At 46.0% G+C, this 23,511-nt stretch overlaps 1 protein-coding gene across 3 annotated transcripts in view; it reads right to left on the bottom strand.

Annotated features, from left to right (window-relative positions):
• NKAIN4 (sodium/potassium transporting ATPase interacting 4) overlaps nucleotides 1–23,511 on the bottom strand; it is a 50,400-nt gene that overhangs the window by 1,928 nt on the left and 24,961 nt on the right. For 2 of the 3 annotated variants that reach the window (XR_008535195.2, XM_054644280.2), the window contains exons 3-6: nucleotides 22,970–23,050; nucleotides 14,033–14,230; nucleotides 6,255–6,315; nucleotides 3,132–3,216 (exon numbers count right to left, since the gene is read on the bottom strand). Coding sequence is in view for 2 of the 3 variants with exons in the window: in XM_054644280.2 (XP_054500255.1) it covers nucleotides 3,132–3,216; nucleotides 6,255–6,315; nucleotides 14,033–14,230; nucleotides 22,970–23,050 (425 nt within the window). In the remaining variant the exon portion in view is untranslated. The remainder of the gene's footprint in view (nucleotides 1–3,131; nucleotides 3,217–6,254; nucleotides 6,316–14,032; nucleotides 14,231–22,969; nucleotides 23,051–23,511) is intronic. The other variant, XM_054644281.2, reaches the window with a different exon arrangement.

The following is a 23,511-nucleotide window of genomic DNA, read 5'->3' as shown; positions in this document are numbered from 1 at the left end:
ACAGGTGGGAAAACAATTCTAAAGGAGTTTTCCTCCCTCTCCTTCTTATTCCAGTGTTTCAGCCTTGGACTTTGGCTTTTTGACTAAATGTTCTTTGTGTGCTTGTACGTATTGGTGTATTGAAGAACCCACTTTAAGCCAGCAGGGGATGATGGTTGTATGGGGACAAGTCCTTTAATGCTCACAGCTGCTTCGTGCCTCTGGCCAGCAGCCAGTGGCCCACCAAAGACTGATCAGGGACCATTAAGGTGAGAATTGTCAACTGCAGCCTCAGATCCCTCAATTAACCAATACCTCCTCTTGCTGCCCTGTCAATACTGAGGTCTCCATCAGAAAAAAGTCACACCCTGTGTTAACACAGAGCCCTTTCCACTGGGAGAGGAAAGGAAAGTCCATAAAATCTGGCTCCACAACTCAAATTAAAGCTCTGAAGCCCCTAAAGTGATGCAGTACTTGAGGTGCCAGATCAGCTTTAGGGGCTGGAGCCTCACAAAGGTGCAGTTCACTGCTTGGCCTTGCAAACACAGTCCTAAAAGGCAGGAAGACCTGGTGCTTGTCCCTGTACCTTTTAAATAAACAGAGAGCACCTCCTGCCACCTAGCAGGTTCTTGATTTATCCCTACCCTCTGTATAAAATCACACTTTGAGGCTATTCTGCTTTATAATTGAAATTACACAGTGCTGCTTTCCAAAACAAATCTGGAGAGTGATGTCAGGAAAGTGAAAGGATTCAGCAGGCAGGAGGGGCTGACAAATGCTGAGGATGCTCTGGGTACTTGGCAGGTAGTGCAGGGCCTTGGAGAGAACAGCTTGAGTGAGAAATGTCAAAGCTGGCTTGGCCAGCACTTCCAGTTATTGGTGCAAAAATGCTTTTTTGCCTCAAGTGATGAGAATTCTGTTACTACAAATGAACAAACAAGAAGAAAAGCAACCCAGAGCTGAGGTCCTGAGCTGTGCAGCACAAGGGGGGACAATGGTGCCAGCAGGCACAACCTGTGCTTCAGTTCAGGGAGGAGAAAGAGTTCAATCCTTTCTTCCTAAAAACTCACTGAAAATACTCTCTTTTAGCCTCAGGTGAGCAACTTTGTCTTTCCAGAAGTGACTTACTATCCTTTGGGTAAGTACTTCAACTCAGGCACTGAAGATTTTAACATGTCTTCTATCACGAGTGCTAATATATTATTATTAAATAATTAGTGTGGTGCCTTGATTGGCAAAATCAATTGATTGGTGCACAGTTTAAATACTGAATTTAGCAGCTCATGTCATTGTACTGTGGGGTCTCAGATCTCTAAAATCACATAAACTCAGTGATATGAAGAAAAGAGACTTGAGAAAAATGCAGGAAAGGGCACAGTGGGAGGAAGGAATGGGATCTCATCAGAAAAGGATAGGTAAAACTGGAGTGAAGAGGATAATTCCATTGGGGAATGAAGGAAAGTGATCCTGTTGGAGAAGTGTGGCAGACCAGAGAATGCATCTGACTGCAGCCAAGGGGGTGATGCCATTCTAAAATGAAAGTTCCTGCTTGCAGTCAGCTCCAAATGATCAGTTGTAGAATAAATTTGGTTTCATTCAGCGTTTCCATCAACAAAAAGGAGTTCAAACCAGAAACCCCATGTTCCCGATCCTTAGCCCTTCTTTAATTTTAAAAAAGTTGGATATATTTGTTGTTTCACATCTTCTTGAAGAGGATATAAAATAAAACCCAACCTGCCTTCAACTCATCACTAAATGATTTTCACAGCTGGACAAGGGCATCTGGCAGTCAGTGCCCCAGCCTGCAACACTCCATGGCACCATAACCTGGGAATGAATTATCCCTTCCTCCCATTCACACACATGGAAAAGAGGCAATAGGCTGAAATAAATAAGCAGAAATTGCTATTTGGTGGCTGCTGAAATTTATAGAGGGTCACATTATCTACAGCTCAGCAGCTGTTTTCACCTTCTGTTAGCCTGGAAGAAATATTATTTTGTGCTGGCAGAAGATATCACCAGAGAAGTGATGGGCTGAAGAAAGGGAGGGAGGAACAACAAAATTATTTGGACTTGAGCAGCAGCTTCTCCTCTTACTGAGGCCCTGGAATAAAGTTTTACACTGCTAACTTCTCTTCATATTACCATCTCCCCATACAGGAATCTTCATTTAGAAGTGAGAGCTTCTTTCACAAGCAGAATTGGTCATTTGAAGAAAAAAGCAGCCCAAACCCTGTACTGTAAAAATGTGATGCTTCTTCAGCACGCTGCTGCATCCAGCTAGTAAATCAGGGAGCTGCTTAAAGCTGCACAGCTTCTGCAGACTATGAAAAATTCCACCCCACTGTGACAAAATGAGAGCGAAATCAATATTTAATCTCCTGTAGCATCCCTTGTAATAACACTAGAGAACCCCCAAAGTTACAGGGAATTCAGTGGCTTTGCAGAAATTACTTGTATTCCTGATCTGGTGCTGCAGTGACAAAGTGGGCAGTAAGGCCTTATGAAATTAGAGGGGCACATCTACTACTCTACCTCAGGGAAGTTTTTCTTCCCTCAGCCCCACTCTTTTCCACCATCCTCACATCCTTCTTTTTGGCAGGATTCTGGTACCATTGTTCCTGAAAAACAGCCTCCCTCAGCAGCTGCTGTAAAACACTCCCATGTGTTGAACTGCCTCTTGCAGATCAACTGGAAGAATCTAAAATCAGATCTCATTGCTTCTTTAAACAGACAGAACTGGCCTTTGTGTTTGAGAATCTCATTAAATCCAGCTTTTAAGTGAACAGAGTGAAGTTGTGATCTTGTGCCTCAGGGTAGAAATGGGAATTCAACAGTGGCCTTTCATTATTGGTATGAGAGAAGCTGCTGTGGACAGCTCCCCTTTCTGCTCTCAGAACTCTCTGAACTCTCTCTCTGAACTCTTGGGCTGCCCCACACGTGGAAGGCTCAGTTCTTGGAGGCAACAGAATTTAAAATAATTTTGGAGCTGAGAAAGGGCAGCTTCACCCCTTTTGGTGTCCTTTTGTTCATTCCTTCCATGCCTGAAAAGCCTGTTGGAGAAATCAACCTACAAGGAGGGAAAAACCCAAACCTGTGGTACCCTTGAAACCAAGAAGCACGTGGAGTCTCTTAGCACTGGTGATACTTACAGGTATGTCTGCTTGAACAAAAGGTTGGTGGGTTTTTCATTGACATGGTAGAGAGGAAATGGATCAAATCCACCAATGAAATCAACTGAAAAAAAATCAAAACTCAAATAAACAAACAAACATGGCCAGAAAGTTGAAAGGAAATGAAAGGAAGGCTTGATGAATGTAATGTCATAAACACAAAAATTAGTGACAGAACAGAAAAGTGATTTTTTTTTCAGGTATGGATGTCTGGTATCTCCTGGGATGGGCAAGCACGCCAAAGAGGAGATTCCAGCCAACACAAAACTTAAAGCAGAGCTAACAAAGACTCTAGAAAAGCCTCCCTGGGTACTGCCACCATACTGTGACCGCACATGAGCGGAGCTGACAAAGCCAGAGCCGAGGGGAGGAAGCTGGGGAACAGCTCCTGAGGCAGAGCCAGGGCGAGGTTTGGCAGCACAGCCCTCCCACAGTGTGAGGGTCACACACTGAAGTGGGAATTTTCTTGCCCCACTTGTCTCTCCTGCAAGACAACAGCAGCATTGGAAAACCGCAACCAGCTCATTATCTCCAGCTCTGGTATTTTTTTGCATCTCCTCTGCCAAGTGAATTTCTTTGAATTGTGCACAAGCAGGAACAATGCCTCCCTTCTCCAGGGCTCACCCAGGGCAGCGTAACTCAGTGGGGACAGCTCCAAGTGACAATTCCCTCAGGAACCAGGCACGAATTTTCCAGGGCTGTCTCAGTTCCCTGGAGTCCAGGCCAGGCCTGCAGCACAGAGCTGGCCAGGGCAGGAGGGTGGCAGGTGCTGGGATTTGTCACTGACCTTGCAGGCCTTGCAAAACCCTTCAAAACTGACCCTGTTTGGATCGTTTTTTGGTGCCAAGTTAGTACATTTTGTATGGGAGTGTGAAAACCATCCTGTCCAACTGCCATTTAAAAAAAACCTCTCCAGTTATTTTTTAACTATTTAAGTGCCTGTTTATTTTTCTTTCCTGAAGGTGGCACTGTTATTTTAAATTTAAGCTGAAGAGGTTTGAGGTTTTTTTTGCTGATCAAAAAATAGAAAAAATATTTACTAATATGCTGGATGTGAAAAAACCCAAACTTGTTAAAATAAATTTATAAAACTAAGGACAACAGATTCTGGCAACTTCCATCTTGATGGAAAGCTTCAGGCTAATACTGCAATTTTGGGACAACTGACAGGTAATGGGTGAAATCAGCAGAGATTCTAAGTTAATTGTGGGGATAATTCCCAAACAGTTTCAGCGAAGCTTTACCTTTTCTCAGCCACTTTTGAAAGTGTTTGAGTACTCTAGAATCAAAACAGGCTGCCATTTTAAACAAAACCAAGATATTAACTTTATCACTTCAGTTGTGGAATGCCTAAATTGGGAAACTTTAAAGAACTGCAATTTTCAGTAACTACTGAGTACCTTGAACAAACACAAGTCTTATCATCTGAACACACAAGCATGAGGGACTCAAAATCCAAGACACTTAAAAAAAAAGAAATCTTAAGTGTGGTTCCTTGTGATTCAATACATTGCATTAGCACATCTAAAATATTCTTGCCACAATCCAGCATTAGTAGGTCCCTACTGCTGTGTTTTCTCATGAAAATCACGTTAGCATGAGCTTCCTGATTAATGTGCCTCTGCACTTATAATTACTTCATGCTGCATATCAAAGCAACATTTAAAGGAAACCACAAATGGAAGAGAAAATTAAAACGCAGCTCAAATTTATTCAGGTCACTGGAAGGATCTACCCCTGTGAGTGTGAAATATTGATGGTTTGTCATTGTTAATTATTCAAGCTGGCATTTTAACTCCAAGCTGGGAAACTGGGAGGGAAAGTGAATTTGTTAGTGGGAAAAAAAATACATATCCTGAAATTACCAGCTCTGTGTTGCCTAGATAAAGCTTCTTCCCATGTTGTTGCCTCTCCTAACAGATCCCTACTATAAAAATTAGTTCTGTCAAGTTACTGCTTTACAATATTCAGCAGGGGCTCAGAACTGGAGCTATTTAGCTAATACAAGAGCTATAGCCTAATTTAAAAAATATTACTATAATGTAGCACCTTCTCTAAGTGCACTGCCAAGCTCTACAGAAATGATCAATAAAGCCAGGAGAATGAGTTCAGCCAGGAAGGAAGGAAGAAAAAAACATAAGGACAAGGCAGATAAGTAATGCATCTCCTCTCTCTCCTATGAAAACACATTCTTCACGTACTTTCAAATACTCAGTTCAAAGCTGTTGTTTTCCAGCTCTCCTCCATGCCAGCTGCTCTTTAAAACAACAAAGCTACTTGCACAAACCTAATCAATGTCTTAAAAGAGTTGATACTTGGATGTAAAACCTTTGGATGAGCTCCTTTGCTGGAGTAATCTGGCCTCGACCCAACACATTGCCAAACAAATCTAACTTTGCATTTACTTCATGCATCCATTTTCTGTTTGTAGAATCATTGCTCTCAAAGGGCATTTTAGAGGGGCAGAGCAATCCAGGAGCAGTTGGACACCTGCACAGGTCCCACAGCCCTGTGGGTTTTTACCCTGACAGGTGTCACAGTGACTGTCACTGAGGAGATTTGTGTACCCAACACGAGCGAGCTGGCTCCTTCCTCCTCGTAATTCAAACACAGCACTTCCTCTGCTCTTAAATTAAGTGCTCAGATTGCTTCTTGGCAAGAACTCTCATGATCTGCTTCATCCTCAGCTTGTGGCACATGAGACTCTGCAGGTCTCCCACCTGAGCCCTGGGCTGAGAGCTTTGTTGTAGGTGCTTTTCATCACAGCAGCAATATTTCAGAGCCATTATTCTCAGGCTACATGAGCTTGAGAACAGAAACAGCTGCCCAGTTTCTCTAAGGCTTAGTCCAGCTGAGAAGCCAAAACCAAGCTCTTTCTGTGCTCCAAGTGTAGCAGAATTACAGCACCCAGCACAGAGTGACATGGGGAGAAAAACCCTCACAGTAAAAATAGCTGATCCTTGAGGGTTAGTTAGTGCCATAACATACAGAGGCAGAGATGGAAAGAAGTCTGATGGCAGCTCAGTCCTGACAGACAAACATCTGAGAGAGAAATACAATTTACTAAAACCTTTGCCAAGGGATCTGTTGATAAATACTTACAGCTGTCTTCTTCTTCTGTAAAAACACTAACCACGTAACAGGCATACACAAAGCCCACCAGCTGGAAAAGAGAGAGAATAAATCATTTTAGCATCAGCCAGTGTGAGCCTGGTCAGAACCCACTGGGCACAACTTCAGCAGGCACTATTTACACCCAGCTGGCAGCATTTCTGTAAGTGTGGAGCCAAGCCATAGCTGCTGCAGGGAGGGAGGCAGGTGTGGGTGTCAGGGAAGGCACTGAGGCAGCACACCCAAAGCTTCAGCAGGAAAACGTGTAAGAACCTTCACCTTCAGAGAAGGTAAGAATCCTCACCTTCAGAGCAGCACCTTCAGCTGCTTGAATGATTGGCAAGAACATGGGTTGGCTTTGTTGAAACTGAAACTGCTGTGCTAAGTTAGGTCTCTGTAAGAAGTGATGGGGATGCCTTGTGGGACAGACAACAATGCACAGGAGACACAGAGTTGGATTGATGAGAGCTCATCAGCTCAGCACTCCTGTCATATGGGGGAAATTACCAATTAGAGGTGAGTAGTTTTTATGCAGATGAGATAGAAAAGTAGTTCACCATAAGAATGGTGCTGTACTGGCAGAAAGGTTCAGACACAAAAATCTTTAGTAATTTGGTAGTTTCTAGAAGATCTAAAGCATCAGAGCTGCCTCCTTCAGGGTCACTTTCAAGGTGTTCCTCAGCCTACACAGAAAAACAAACTCCTGGTACTATGGGAATTCCAGATGCAGTAGGGTCTTATTTTGCTTTGCCTTCTTCCTGTTAATCAAATATCCTCTCCTTCCTTCATTTCACATCTTTCCATAACACCCCACTTAGCGAGATCTTGGTTGACAGAAACTGCATTAGTAAAGTTATTGTGAGGCATAATTGTTTTCCACTGTGAACTCAATTCCTGGGAACAAGAGTCAGCCTGCAACACACAGTGACTCACTCCAAGTGGAGACAGAATGATGCATGGGAGGGCTTGAAAAGTAGAGTCCATTCATTTCTAATATGACAGAAAAATACATCACACCCGAAAACAAAAGGCAGGATAATGAGATTTCTGCTGGGGACTTTTACAATATTTGTGGTTTCTCCAGCTCTCCCTGACAAAACATGCCTTGTTGGAAGGAAATGGAATGTTTTCGTAGCATCACTAAACCCTGCTTTTCCTCTGAAGATTTTTCTCTAATCATCTGAAAGAGAAGGCAGCTCACTCCTTTCCTCTTGGGAGAGCCTGATGGGAGCACATCCCAGAACCTCAGTGGAGGAAAGGCAGTTCTGGGGACTCCCTCATTCCTCTGCTGGGCATTTCTGAAACCAAGGCTGCTTCAGGATAAACTCCTGTGAGCTACAGGGAAACAGAAACCCTCTGGCCACATGCAATGGCCAATCTAATTGTACCTGCTGCCTTAGAATTGTCTCAGAATGGAACTATCAGTGTTTAAGGCAGACAAATCAAAACCAAACAGAATAACAGAGATTTTTCTTTTATCCTATGAAAAACAATAAAACCTGGATTTTTTTTTTTTTAAGTTTGTGGCAGTTTTTGGGCAGGTCAGAGCAACAGAAATGGGGAGGAGTCTGGAGCACAGGTTTGATGAGGAATGGCTGAGGGGGCTCAGGAGAAAAGGAGGCTGAGGAAGGACCTTAATGCTCTCTCTGACTCCCTGGAAGGAGGCTGTAGCCAGGTAAGGGCTTTCTTCCTCCCAAGAAACAAACAGACAATAGGAAATGGCCTCAAGCTGTGCCAGGGGAGCTTTAGATTGGATATTGGGGAACATTTCATAATGAAAAGGCTTATCCAGACCTCGCCCAGGCTGCCCAGGGCAGTGGTGGAGTCTCCATCCCTGGAGGCATTTAAAAGACGAGCAGATGTGGCACTGGGGGCCAGGTTCAGCGGTGGTCCCGGGCAGCTCTCCCAGCCCGAAGGATCGCGGGGCTCCGGCCCGGGCTCTGGCCGTGGTGCTGAAGCCCCGAGGCCGCTCCCCGGAGCCACCCGCTCCTCCCTGGGCTGCGGGACCCGACCCAGGGGCTCTGGGATAAACCAGAGTGCGTCCTGCACGTCCCAGCACTCCGAGAGATGCCCAACCAACCTTGTGATCTCCAGCACAAAGGCATCTGAACACAAGTAATAAATTGGGAGTGTGCTCATACACATCCTCTGTACTTGCTCAAGCATTTTTATAGTTGCAAGATTCAGCCTCTTACATCACATCAAATCACACAATTTACACACACACAAATATCCAGGCACCCTGGATACACACACCCTGAATACACACCCTGATTCCAAGGCAACTCTAGGACTATTTTCTCCCTCCCCAGATTTCCCATCACCTCTCAGAGTAGGAACTTTGGGTTAACAGCCATGCAAAGTGGCAGCCCTAAATCCACTCACTGCAATTATACTCTATAACACGTAGACACAAATCTTATGTGGTACCTGTGTCAGGAAACTCTGGCTAGAATTACCAATGAAAATGATTTACCTGCCCAGTTTATGAGCAGAGTCAGGAGCCATTATCAGCTGTACTGTCACAGCAAACCTGATAAAGCTCTGGACATTTTTCACGGTTCAGAAGCACCAAGCAATGTGATTGACTTGGGAAGTTTGTTTTGCACAGAAATTAATGCTCCATAACCCTCAACCATCATTCTGCTCTCCCCATACATTTTTCACTTTATGACTAAGGTGACTTTTTTTGCATTCAGAAAAACCAACCAACCAATCAGAGCCCAGTGAATTAAGTGAACTTCCCTAAATCTCTAATCCCAGCTTCATTGGAGTGGAGGGTTTTATTTTTTGATTACTTCCATCTCCTGGCTTTGTTTCAAAATCATCTGCTTAGTGTTTAAAATTTACTTTTTATTGACTTTATAATCAATTTCTTCTTTAGATGCACTTCATCAATAAAAAAAGCTTGTTAATTCAGTGGAACTTTTTATTCAAAGAAGCTTTGTCTTCTGTGATCTGGCCAGACAGGAGAGTCCCAATGGCAAGGGAGGAAGAGAAGTACGCCATAAATGTGAATTCCAGTTTTTTATGTGCTGACCTTGTTAAATACTCTAAAGGATTAATCTGCAATTAAATAACCTCAAATTAAATAATCTCAAGGATTAACTGAACTCATGGAAATCCTCATGTCTCACCTTCAGAATAAATTATGAATGAAATACAGCTAAGGAGGAGAAATGCTGTTGTCCAGTCTTTCCCCTGGAAGAGTCTGCTGGAGGGTGGAATGAGCAGTCTCCAAGAACACCTGCAATTCCCTTCTGACTGCATCTTTGATAACGACGTGTCAAACCCCCAAACATCACCCGGTTTATCAGCAATTAACACACAACAGGAAGCTTCACAGGAGCCAACAATTTGGAATAATTTCACCTTGCTCCAAGTGCCATCCTGGCTGCTGACTTCAGTACAAAGGAGGAGTTTAAGCTCTGTATCCCAGGGAAATACCAGTAATTCCTGGATCTTTGCAAATTACATCGGGGAGGTGGAAGAGGAGGGAAAATGTCAGCGATGTAAAATGACACTAAGCCACTGCTCTAATTCCCCAAAGAATGTTCTAGGGCTTTAGCCTCTGCTGCTGTTTCCCTGCTTGTTCTGCATGTGCAGTACCAGCTTCTCCAAGCTGCAGAAGGATCTGATTAAGCCTTTTATGAGGAACACATGTTGAGGGCAGGTGTGTTGTGTCAGCCTGGGAACGCACACGCTGCCTCACCAGAGAGGAGGGAGCTGGGCTGCCCCAAGCACTCTGCAGGCAAACAGAGTGGGAAAGACAGGGAGAGACAAGTGTGCCCCAAGGGAATGGGGGAAACATGTGTCTGAGCATCCCCCAGCCCCTCAGCAGTGAACTTTTAAATAGAGAGTTGTAAACTGTTCATCAACCAGCAGCGTTGAATGAAGGCGCCGGAGCCAGAAAGAGTAAATTAGAGAAAAACCTGGAGAAAGGGACCAGCTGGCTGCAAGTGTGCAAAATACACAAAGGATGGGAAGGCAAATTTTAGGAGGTATTACTTGTGCAAGATCTTGGCTTTAGTCTACCTCTGTCCTAGTGAAGATTCTCCAACTCTTCTCTCAATAGACAAATTTGCCACTGCTTTTTCCACCACAGAGAATAGGTGCAAAGACTCTTCTTCCAGGCAGATGCATTCTAGGTTTCACTTCTAATCAGAGCTAATGAAAGGTGCACGCTGACATCAGTGCAAGAGGGGGAAATGAAGGGAAGTCTGCTATGAGAAAGCAAAAATCCAGCTTGTGAAAGAGCTATTGTGACCAGATAGCCAAAGAGAGGCAATCAAAATCCTTTAATTCCTTGACCTTCTTTACTCATTGGATGCAATTACAACCACTGAAAATCTACCTTCTGCCAAGAGCAAGGCATCTCTTGCACACTGGTTCTCACATAACATCTGCTGTCAAGGCTTGCCTTGCTGCCTCCCTGGGAACCTTCCAACCTGTCAGTCTGAGTGAAAACAACAGACAGGCAGGCAGGCAGCGAGTTCTGGCGCCTGGGAAGACATTTCCAATTCCTACCCCATTCAGTGGAGCCTCAGGAAAAGCCCAAGCCTCCCCACTCCCAGAAGTACCATATGGAGAGCCCAGAGCTATGCCAGGTATTTCAGAGCTGGGAATCACTCCTCTCCCTGCTGGGGACGTGCAAGATGAATCCTTGCTAAGGAAAAAGCAAAGCAGATTCTTATCCTGACAAAGAAGCTGCTGCACTTCCTACCTGGATTGGTAGGATTATCTTTACAGTTCATTCCTACACCAGGACAGACTTTTAGATGTTGCCCCAATGAGCTTTTACCTCTGATGTGTTTTGTGCTAAAGCATTGAGAGAGATTTTCATACTGGGCCCTACAGCAACTTGGATCATGTGTGGTGGTGACTAATATGCCCAAGTTTGATTGCATTCCAGATTAAAGGAATTGCTTTTGCCTTCAAGGAGTACAGACAAGCTCTGAGCAAAAGCAGACTGAGACCTTATGTATATCCTCAAATGTATGCCCAGGAGCAGGATGATAAAATCAGCAGGAGTCAAGCTGACAGCCAACACTGTGCTCACCAGATGGATCTAGGTTTGCTTTCCCTCTCCTTTGGCATGCAAGACTGAGTTCAGGGAGCCTTGCCCCAGGTACACAACACTGCACTACAGTCCCTCAGTAGTCTCAAGGAATTGGAACTTCCAGAAAAAAAAAAATAAAATAAAGTGCTCACAATTGGGCACTGCACATTCAAACAGTGTGGATTTCACAGTGCTGTGCCTGGAGTGAAAACCAAACCAAGCAAAACACACCCCCCACCCCACAACTTCTAAAAAACACCAAAAAAAGCAAAACCAAACTACTGAAAGCAAAATTTTGCCTGTCCCTTGCCCTTCCTAACAGGGAACTGACTATTCTGGTCTCAGACAAGGAGGGAACGAGGTCATGTCTCTCACTGCATCCCCTGAGCCCTCCAGTTGCTGGTTGTGTTTTTGTGCTATTGATCTGTGTCCCTGCCTGTCTGCAGCACGGTACCTGCCAGCACTCTGGGGACAGCTGCCCGTAATAAAACCTGCCTCAAAGCGAGATAAAGGGAACAGAAAAAGATACTGGCAGGGATCAAAGAGTTTGACCCTCAGAGAGTAAAAAGGGAGAGAATTGGCTGACTGCTTTCAGGCAAGGTCTGAGGCAGAAAGACTTGCTTTTTGCCTGACCTCAAAGAAGAGGGGAAAAGCTCCATTCCCTCCACTACATGACAAAACTACATGAGCATTTCAGAACCAGCAGCAGTTACAGATCTGAGCCTTCAATACTCTATTTTTATTACAGGACAAGTAGAAATTTAGCTCACTGCATAGCTCAGCCCATATGGGTTTCTTGCCTATGAGTATTTTAACCCCATTTCCAGGGTTTAGGACTCAAAAATTTATTGCACCTTAAATCTCAGGGAGAAAGAGAGAGAAAGTATTTCCCTAAATCCTATTTTGTCTTATATTTCCCTCCTGTCTCCCCATCTGGCCCTTAGTGATGTTTTGCAGATGCACAGAGAATATTGTCATGTGCCTTTGGGAAGAAGCAAAGGAAAAGCCACTGCCAGAGACAGAGTTCTATAAATCAGAGTGATCACTTAGCCCAGGGCCATGTGCCTAAGTCAGTAAGCTGCCAAAAAACGAAGATCTACTCCAAACAAACTCAGGAGCATTTGTTGGCTCAACCTCTAGTCCAGGGCACAGGGGTTGTGCCAGCTCAGGAGTTCAGGAAGGATGCAAAGAGTGAGAAACTTCTGTGCTCTACAAGGGGATGGTATATGACTGCAAAGTCTGCCCCTGTTTCACCAAACTCAGGTACAGCACCGATCCTGTTCCACCTAAAAGCCCTCTCTACAAGACACCAGGCTGTGTTCTGCTGGACACACAGGTTTGCCTCTCTCACACAGGGGCATGGCAGCAGCTCTCAGACGGATCCATGCAGATCATGTGGCCCCAAGGAGAACTGAGGGAATATTAGCAGCCAGCACACGTGCCAGGGAGCTCATCCAAGTCAGGAAACGGGAGCTTCTGCCTCTGCCTCTTCTCTGTGACATGGCAAGAACGGGGCCTGAGCCTTCCCCCCTCCCTGCAGCTCCCTGGGTCACACAGACCAGCCCAGCTAATAGGAAATGCAGGATCAGGACAGCACCAAAAACGTGCAGAGAAGTACTTGGCACTGCAGAAACTTGAAAAATCTCTGTAATCCTTCAGCATTTAAACAGGGCAAGGTGCCTTTCTTTTTTAAGCCAAAACTGAAAGCCAGGATGTGAATGGTTCACCAGTTCATGTTTTTGCCTAAAGCCATTAACCCCAAAGTAACAACCCAAAGCAGATTAGAGATGTGAGCTACAAAATGTAGAAGCAGCACCAAAGTGGAGGGGCACAATGGATATTTTGTTTCAGTTAATTTCACAGAAAAGAGAGAAACAATTAACAATAAATGTTAAGGACACTGCATTTTTGCAGAGTACTTCCAAAAGCCCGAGGAAGACTGTGATGAGGAAAGAGTGGATGAAAACATTTAGGGAATATATCCCGAGTGTCACCAGAAGGAAAATATGCTGCTTACTGCCTCTTAAAAGTTGATTTCATTTTCTGGGGATTGCTCACAACAAATGTGCAGGTGTTTGCTCCACCACCCATCACTGAGCCATGGGGAGTAAGAGCAATCCTTCACAGAAACATGGAATTAAGGTTGGAAGAAGCCTTTTAAAGCTTCAAGTCAATCATCAACCCAGCATCACCACCACATTCATCACTAAAGCATGTCCTCAAGTGCTATATCCACACAGTTTTTGAACACTTCCAGTTGTGGTGGCTCCACCACTTCCCTGAGCAGTCTGTTCCAGTGCTTTACAAACCTTTATGTGCAGAAATTGTCCCCAGTATCCAAACTAAACCTCCCTGGTGCAATTTGATGCCATTTCCTCTTGTGCTGTCAAAACTTTGTCTTTTGACCCTCCTCCAGAAGGGTCAAAACATGAATTCCCACACCCCAACAGGGATTCAGGACCCTTTGTTACTGTATGGTTGCCCAAATGCATTACCTCAACCATCAGGTTGCTGATACCCATTTCCAACCGTTTCCAGCAGCACTTTTCATAAGAGAGAACAGAACAACCCAACAAAACACATTTACAGCGGCTTTTGCAATCAGGCAATGCAAAAAGCCCTGGAAAACACAGGCCAGCCTCTGTGCCTGGAAAAGAGCAAAATCAGAGCAGCATCTCCTGGGGAATCGCTCCCCTCTTGGGGCACTCACCGCGATGAGGATCTGGAAGGAGCTGTGCATGACCTCGATGTAGCGATACTCCAGGGCACAGCCGATGACAGAGATGTAGGAATGGTTATCCAGCCCCTTGATGCCAGACATTGGAGCCTCCTTCCTCACACAGCCAGGGCCATTTTCACTCCACCAGGACTGGTGCCGGGAGATGTTGAATGTCAGGAGCTCGCTGTCCTAAAGGGAAAAGTTGCAAAGAGAGCTCTGGTTACTCTGAGTGTGAACCTCACATGGCAGCTCCTTTGGGTCAGCCCCCCTGAGAGTCAAAAGGAAAAACAGATTCTGTTGTGGTGTTGGACCCCAGGATGAGGTGAGAGATGAGAATCTGACTCCAAGTTTTCAGAAGGCTGAATATAATATAATATAATATAATATAATATAATATAATATAATATAATATAATATAATATAATATAATATAATATAATATAATATAATATAATATAATATAATATAATATAATATAATATAATATAATATAATATAATATAATATAATATACACACATTATGTAATATATATTGTATTGTATTATATTACATTACATTTACGTCATACCACATTATATTTATTATATGAAATGAAAATGATGTATTAAAACTATACTAAAGAAAGAGAAAGGAGACATCACAAGGCTAGAAAAGAAGGAATAATAAAAACCTGTGACTGACCAGAGTCCCGACACAGCTGGACTGTGATTGGTCATTAATTAAAAACAATTCACATGAAACCAATCAAAGATGCACTTGTTAGTAAGCAACCTCTAAACTACATTCCAAGCAATCAGATAATTATTATTTACATTTCTTTTCTGAGGCTTCTCAGCTTCTCAGGAGAAAAATCCTGGTGATTTTTCAGAAAATATCATGGTAACAAGATTCAGAGCAGCCTATCCAAAAAAAGGTTCCTATTTTAGTTATTAATACAAAGAAAAAGGGGAAAATGTTGGGGTGAATGTATACCTCCTCTCTAAGTCTTGGGTAATATCATATTCTAATGTCTTTCAATCAATCATAGAAAAGTACAATAATCCTGTGATAAATTCATTTCTATGGACTCTGAGACATGCTGGACACCTACTAGATATATCCAGCCTGCACTACATCCTGCTTGGAACCACATGCTGTCAGATGGAGGTCATATTAAATCAATGGAAAACCTTGTTTCTGAGATCCCCACTCCCCAAAACTGCTAGCACAGATCAAAGCACATTGGTTTGATATTCCTTCATAGAATCATGGAATGGGTTGGTTTGGAAGGGACCTTAAAGAGCCTTCCACTATCCCAGGTTGCTCCAAGCCCTGTCCAGCCTGGCCTTGAGCACTTCCAGGCATGGAGCAGCCACAGCTTCTCTGGGTAATCTGTGCCAGGGCCTCCCCAGCCTCACAGGGAAGAATTTCCTCCTATTATCTAATGTAAACATATGTCCCAGGCAGGCTGCTGTGGTGAGAACCATTCCTGAGGCAGCCCTGCAACAAATCTACTTCACCATCCTGGAGCAGCACAGTTTGGATGGAGGCTGCAGACCCAAAAACATTTTGCTGGTGGTTTCTTCATCCAGAATGAAACCCTCAAGTTTTGGGTTTGGGAGATGAAGCCTGTAACTCTGGAGGAAAAGGTAAACAAGGCAGCACTCAGTGTCCTGCCAGGCTCTTCCCAGCACAGGAATCAACACAAGCACCTGGAAAACATGAACTTCATAACCCCAAAGTGAGTTACAAAACCCAACAGATCTTCCTCTGTTCCTAGCTTTTATCACATCTGACAAGATCCTGTACCATTTTTACCTGATTTCCTTCCACACTCTTCACATCTGGTGCTTCTGCATCTCCTGCCAGCCTGTCCATCCCAGCTGACCTCACAGTGCTGACTGCAGCTTTTGGAAACTCCTCCCCTGCAATTTCTTATCAACTTTACCTCGAGAGGCTTTTTGTTTTGCTCCCTAGTCTTTCCTAGGTAAATACTTTAAACCAGTTGAGGGGGTTACAGAGTGAAATGCCACACAAGGGGTGCAGGGCTTTGGTGTGCAGCCAGGTGCTTATTTAAAAATGACCACACTTTCCTCACACTTGAGAAAAGCTCAGTATTTATAGGAACACTCAGAAGAGCTTTGGGATTTTGAGCCTGCGGGACATGGCGAAGGTAAAAGACAAACTCAGGGCTGGCTGAACAGCTGCAACCCTTCATGGATGAGGGCCAAGTGCTGGCTGCCCCTGAAGGCCTCTCAGGGCACTTTGATGCAGAATCAACAATTCCTTTTGACCACAAAACAAGGCAAGGGGTTGGAAGTTTTATTCTGAAGAACAGGTTAAAAAATTTGAAGGCAGAGAATCTGTATCTCTACAGAGAGGGATGAATGCTGGATACCCACACATCACCCACCCATTACTAAAAGTTTTAGCACCTATCCATGAACTATTTCACACTGCTCATGCCAGGGTCCTACACAGTCCCAGGAGGAAAGCTGTGGCTCCCAGAACAGCAGCAGTCAGAGCTTGGGGTATTCACACTTCCCAACATGGAAAACCTCACATGGCAGCTCCTTTGTGTCAGCTCCCCGTGGAGTCAAAAGGAAAAACAGATTCAGAGCAGCTTATCCAAGCCCCTGCTCCAAATTACCCTCCAGAGACAGGGCCTGTCTCCTCAGCCAACACAGGAGCCAAGCCAGGCAGTCCTGCAGATATAAAACAGACACTGGAAAGCATGTCCAGGGCCAAACTCGAGTCACAGGGGCAGGAACCTGAATGCCAGCCAGAGAACCAGGGAACAGTCCCCAACTGCCCCACTCTGCACCTTGTGTGGGGACCCTCCTTGCACCACAGACACCCCAAACCAGCCTGCAGAGCCCTTATTCCAATCTGCTGCAGGAAGCACGTGCTGAGAAATGTGGACAATGAAGTGAGAAGCCAGCTGCCAAGCTCCTGACATAATCAGCACAGCAGATGGCATGTGCTGGGCAGGAGATGGAGCAGGGCACAGACACGGAGAGGGGCACTGGGGCAGCAAAGACAGTGGGGAAAACTCCATGAACAGTTGGGAGTTTAGCCCCCTCCTGGCTCACACATAGCTCAGGAAGGCACCAAATCACAGCTTTTCTGCAAAGCTTGCTCTTTTCCCCCCAAGTTTGTGTGTTATGGGCTGATGGATTTTCCCCAGCCAAAGCCAGGCCTCCAGGCTGGGCTCTTCTCCCTCTCACAAGGCACTCGCTGCTTTGGCTGGGGAAAGAAGCAAACATCTTTCTCAAAAAACAAAACAAACCCCCACAAACAAACAGAAAGAAACCTCCAGAACAACCAAGAAAGCCCCCAGGTGAATTCCTGTTTCTTTGCCTGGGGCTCCCCCCATAAGCACTGAACCAAAGCTGTTCCCAGGGCACCACAGGATCTCCTCTCAATCTCAGTCCCCAGGGCTTCCCTCTCCCAGCTCACAGATGGTGCCTTCCCAAACCTTCTGCCTCACTGATGCACACAGAGCCCTCAGTGTCCTCTCTGCTCCTTACAGAGGCAGCAGTGTGTGCTTGGCAAAGCAAGAAACAGGCTGCTTTCCTTCTAGAATCTCCCTTTTGTCAGCCTGCAGAGATTTGGCTCTGCCTTAACTTTGCTGCTGAACTTGTAAATTCAGGCTGAGAAAGCAGAGCAGGTGTGGCTGGAGGTGGGCAGGTGGAGGAACAGGAGGTCCTGACCAGCACTCGCTGCTTTTTGTCTACAATCACACTCCAGCTCTGAGCAAAAAAAAAAAGAAGAAAAAAAAATTAAAAAGTTCTACATCAGTGAAGAGCAGATTGGCAAAACGGAGCACATTTGGATTCTAAAAGCACCACAATGCTTTGAACCCATGAGCCATCCATCCCACAGATGTAGAGTGAATACTGATTGCACACTGGGATCAGGGAATGTCTCTGTGCTCAGAGCCACCTTCCTGAACCCCTGTCTGGAGCAAGGGCAGCACCAGAGGGTCTCAACATGCAAAGCAGAGCTGCTCCTTTGCCCTCGGGGGATACCTGTGTGATGGGGCACAATAAAAAGAGCACTCAAGAAAATCCCTTCATTGACCTCCCGTTGCTCAGAGCTTGCTGGGAGACCACACAAACAACTCCAGGATGTCTCCTGTGGTTGGCCAGCTTCGTTTGTGAGGATGCAGTAGGAGAGAAGTGAGACCATGAATAGAACAGCACAGAAAAATCAGGAGAAAAGAGCCCGTTTTAAGAAGGTTTAGGGAACAGCTGTTTCCCAAAAGCTTCCTGCGATGCATTTGAAATCTAAGCACACTGCAATGCTCCCAGGAGTGGAATGTGGGTTGGGAGATGTTAACCAGCCCCAGCAGTGAGCCAGGGACAGGGATCTGTGTGCGCCTGGCCCTGCTCGTCCCTTGCCAGGGCTGTCACTGCCTCCTTAACCTCCAGCCTGGGGGAAACAGGAGCCAGGAGCCCCCCAAGCACCTTGAGGGCCACCCAAAAGCTCATAGCCCACTCTGAACTGCTGCAGCACCTGGCTGCCACCCGTTTGCCACCAGGGTGAGAGGGAGACAGGAGTGCTGAAACTGCAGCACCTCCATCTCCCAGAGCCTGCCCACGGGAAACTCACACCTACCTCCAACGCCCACAGAGCCAGCTGTGTTCCTGGGCTAAAATAGCTTCCTGAAAGCTGCTCTGAAATTATTTTCTAAGGGACACTATCAGAGATGGTTTAATTTCTTGTTGTTCACAGCCTTCTGAACCGCCTCCCCCAAATTTCCTTAATTATCAGGCAAAACCACACTAGGACAGCTCTGGAATAAACTGAACTTCGTTTGGGAGCCACCAGAGCTTGACAGTAGAATTATTTTGAATCTTTTTAGATGGAAATATTTCTTATTAAAATAGGAAATATCATGTTCATCTTTCAGTCCTGCATCACCTTGAGACACAGAGAAACACTCCCAGTGTCTCCCAGTGGGCTTGTGGACAATGCCACAGCATTTAAAGCCAAATCCCAAACTTCCAAGTTCTGCATTTAGAAGGAGCTGAGGGACAATTTTACATACACATTAATTTGTCCATCCTCCTGGTGTTTTAACCAGGTACAAAGTCATCCCAAGATGCCACCCAGATTCTCTGAAATACAAATAACCCCTGTTGGACTCACAAGGGCTGCTTCCATTTCAACAGGAGATTTAGACCACCACGACTCTGGATTCAGATCAAAGCAGTGCATAGACAAGAGAGAATATAAAGGAATGATAAAAAAAAAAAAAAAATTAGAAATCACCATTCAAGAAGAATAATTCCAGAGGGAAAAGACAAAGGAATACATTGAAATACAGGACACCAGCTCCTCAAACCTCTTTGAATATTTCTCAAGCACATGATGAAGAGTCAGTCAGCATGGCAGCTGGACAGACATATGCTCTTATGTCTTAACAGCAGGATTTTAATAATTAACTGAGACTGGAGGGGTTGCAGGAGGGATGTGTTTCACGCTCGAGCAGACAGGGAGAAGCTTAACATACTATTGCAAACCCAGCCTGGAAACTGCAGAGCTGGCTCCCAGCAATTCACCTACCCAAATGGACCTGGGAAAAGAGGGAGACGGGACAGGAGGAGGAACAGCAACCTGGAAATTGCTGGAAATTGGGCTGTGAGTGCCACCATGGAGCAGGGGCACAGCGAGTCAGCAAGGCAAGGCAAGGCTGCCAGGAGCTGCTCAGAGCACAGCAGCAGCTCCTGCCGGCGCTGAGAAGCCGCCCTGCAAACCCAGGCTGCCCCAGCAGTCACTGGCAGAGCACTGCCAGCAAAGCTGGCATGGGCTGTGTGCCTGGGGAGGCCCTTCCAGCAGCAAAGGAAGTGCTTCCTCTGACACTTGTGCTGATCCACCTGTGTCCGGTCAGCCAAGGAAGTTCTGCTGGGCCATATTTCACACTTTCACTCCTGTTAAGAGAAGATTCCAAGATAAAAACCCCTGGCAGGATAGAAAGACAGAAATCAAGTCAGTTTAGCTCTTCCAAGAAGTAGGGAATAGATTCAGTGATCAGTAAAATGTATTTTCCTTTCCAATAAGAAACTCAGTACAACTAGTAATTGGTAGCTGGTCAGTAATTAGTTAGAACTCCCTGAGCAGGGCTGAGCAGAACAGCATCCTCAGGAATTCCATGGCCAGGAGACATGGAATGGACATGCTGGAATAACCTGGAGGACAAAGGAGCACTTCAAGAAATGTGAAAGACAGAAGGAAAGAGGGGGTGAGAAGCAGAGGAAAGATGCAGCAGAGAACAATTCCTTGGTAAGGGGAAAGCCACAGCCAAACTGCACCTACCACCCTCATTCTACAGATATGACCTGAAATTTCTAACTGAGAGATTGTCCCAACCCCTTTGCCAAATCACCCATGGGCTGACATGGGACTGTGGGGTCCCTGCTTTCTGTTCATTAGATCAGCCAGGCACCCAAGCCAGGGGGGCACAACAACAACAATGTCCCTGTCCTTGTGAACAGCACACATCCCTGCTCCCACCCTGTGTCCCTTCACCACTGTGAAACCACACCTAGGCAGCAGAGCACACAGAACTGTTTGCAATGAGTGCACATAACTGCTTCCTCATCTTTTCAATCCCCTGGGCTTTTCTGAAATCTGTTAAATCAGAAACACTTGAATCCTTTCTGTCCTTTCTCACCCCACCTGAGCTATCACCTGTCTCAGCTGCACTGGGTTGTCACTACCAGGCACCAAGATAACAAACTCCATTCTCTGGAGTTCCCTGCCCTTCCTGCATTCTCCCACTGTCAAGAAGCTGCTGACAGAGCCTGCCCTGGCAGGCTGCCCTTGTCAGAGCACAGCAGGGTCAGTGCAGGGCTGGCAGCAGTGCCACTCCCCCAGGCTCACCAGCAATCACACAGGGAACAGCCCCCTGAACACCTCCAGAGCTCCCAGCCCCTCAGGGACCTGCACAACCCTGTCCAAGCACTCCCCAGTGTGTTCATGCTTAGAATGAGTTTGTGTTTATCAGACCAGCTCCACCAGCCTCCCTCCACCAAAGCTCTTCTCCCAATATTTGCAGTTTCCCTGCCTCATGATGAGCTTTGGCTTTGCCTTCTGGCCAGGACTGGCGGGCAGCCCCCTCCCCTGGGGGCACACAGAGGTACCTGCAGCCCTGCTGCCACCCACTCCTGGCTGGCACTGCCCTGCCCTTGCCCAGCCAAGCCCAGATCTCCTCCTGGGGTCTGATCCCACGACTGACATCAATAAAACACCTGCTGCCTTTGGATCAGCTTCCCAGAGATGCAGCAGGGGAGCCCAGCCTGGGAAGTGTCCTACAGAAAGTGTCCTGAAGTGTCCTACAGAAACCTCAGCTCCTGCTTCAGGTGGATCTTTTGGTCTCTTGTGGAAGCAAAGATTTGTTTTGCCACTACAAAGACCCAAATTACTTCAGTGAAAGTGGAGGAGGATGGAAAGCAGCATCATTAGTTTTCCTTACAAAACAGCTTTTTAAAGTGAGAATAGCTCATTAAGAACAGAGGCAAGGCTGTCAACTGCTTTACAGCCAAACAAGCACAAATTCTCTCTTGGTTTTGCTGGTTGCCATTAAATGAACTAATTTCTCATTCCAGCCTGAGAGGAAAGTCCACTGAGTCAGTAACAATTTACACTGCAGCCCAACTCTATAAAAAATGTCCCCAGTCACAAGTGTCACCCTGTAGGCTAAATAAAACCTCTCTGTGTGCTGGCTTGGCTAAAATAAGCCCCAACACAGAGCAAGGTTACCAAGGGAAGCTCCTCTGTGGCACAAAAAAAAGAATTTGTGGTGCTGTTTGAACTGCAGAACAGCAACCTGACGTGTTGCAGTGCAGGTTGGGATTAGCAAACATGAGTATCCAGCTGGCTGGAAGCAAACACTCACTCTGAGAAGCTCCCAGAGCAGTTTATCAAGCCAACATTTTCTCTGCAGAAGGGAGCATTTAAACAGTTACATAAAATTCTTTTTTTTTTTAGTTGGTCACAGCCAACATCGAGATCATCTCAGGCTGAGATTTCAGACTATGAATAATCAGTGTTTTGGGCAAGAACTCCCTCAAAGTTTATGGAGTTAATTGAGAGGGGGAATGAAGATGAATTGAGACATTAGGAAGCCACATTTTCTTATCTGCAAAGGATTTAGGCTGCCACTCCTGACTTGCTGCAGGCCTGATAAAACCACAGGGCAATTCCAATTATGAGTGCAACTCCAATGCATGACCTGGAATTTGGGCCAGATGTGGAGTGCTCTGAAATGAACCTGCATCCCACAATCTGAGTCTGCTGTGCTACAGCAACACTCATAATTCATAGCTTACAGCCCAGGCTTTATTTAGGGCCTGCCTCCCATTTTTGTTTTTCCTGACTCACCCCTCATTAGGCAGACAGCAATATTTAGCTAATCTAGTCTTCAAAGAGCTTTGCATATTAACTCACAACAGCCTGGCCAGCAGCCATGAGTAACTACCACTGTCCTTAAAAAGGAAGAAAGGAGGCAGGGAAGCCATCCCAAGGAGATGAGCCAGATCCCTCTGGGGAGGGATGTTCTCTGTTCAGCACACCGAGGAGCCTCTCCCCAAAGGTACAACAGGAAATATCTTGCCTGCTGTGGCAACAACCAGGTATTTATCCCTGCTGCTCAAGTGCAGCAAGTCTTCAGCAGGAGGCACAAAAATATCAAGAGAGGGTCAGGTGTAGAGTTCCAGCAAAGCCCTTGGGTCAGGTCAACCCCTGCTGCAGCCCTTCCCTGGGACACACTCAGTGCTGCTGCACCAACCAACCAAGAGCTCCAGAAATCAGCAGTGGCTCCCCAGTTTCCCATGCAAGCAGCAGTATGAATCCTTGATAAAGCAGCCCCTCCACAGGCAGGATCTGCTCCCTGGCAGCTGCCAGCCTCCCCTCCCACTCAGCTGCACAGCCTGGCACTCACCTTTGAGAGCCCTCCCACTTCTAAGTAGAAGCAGATGATGAAGATGTTCCAGGTGACCCAGACTGCAGTCCAGATGGCATACTGGGAAGGAATGGGGATGGGGAGAGAGAAGCAGTAAACATTAGGAAATCACTGGAATTAGTGTGTGTACATATGTATTTATATTTATATTGATGTATGTGTGCTCTAGCTGGGGGCACTGGAATGCCCTGAGTCAGCACTGAAATCCTTTTCCTCTCCCTCTGTTTGTGTTCCATATTCAGATGCTCTCCTGCCTGAAAAGCCACCCAGGGGCAGGTGTCTGGAGGGCTGGAAGAGTTTCTGTGCTGCATTTGTCCAGCTCCTCACCCTCCCTCTCTGCTGGGCAGCCTTTGGGCACGGAGAGAATGACCTGAAACCTCCCCAGCCTGGCACAAGCAGATTCCTGAGCACAGCCAGGCCCTCCTGCTAGAACAGCATGCAGGGCCAGACCTGCCAGGGGCTCTGCTCTGTCCCCCCTCTCGTGGCACACCCCCAGGGCCCAGGCTATGGTGCTGGTGTCC

This window comes from Agelaius phoeniceus, chromosome 17 (assembly GCF_051311805.1).
Source record: "Agelaius phoeniceus isolate bAgePho1 chromosome 17, bAgePho1.hap1, whole genome shotgun sequence".
Classification (NCBI taxonomy): domain Eukaryota; kingdom Metazoa; phylum Chordata; class Aves; order Passeriformes; family Icteridae; genus Agelaius; species Agelaius phoeniceus.
This window is presented reverse-complemented; position numbering and strand designations above follow the sequence as displayed.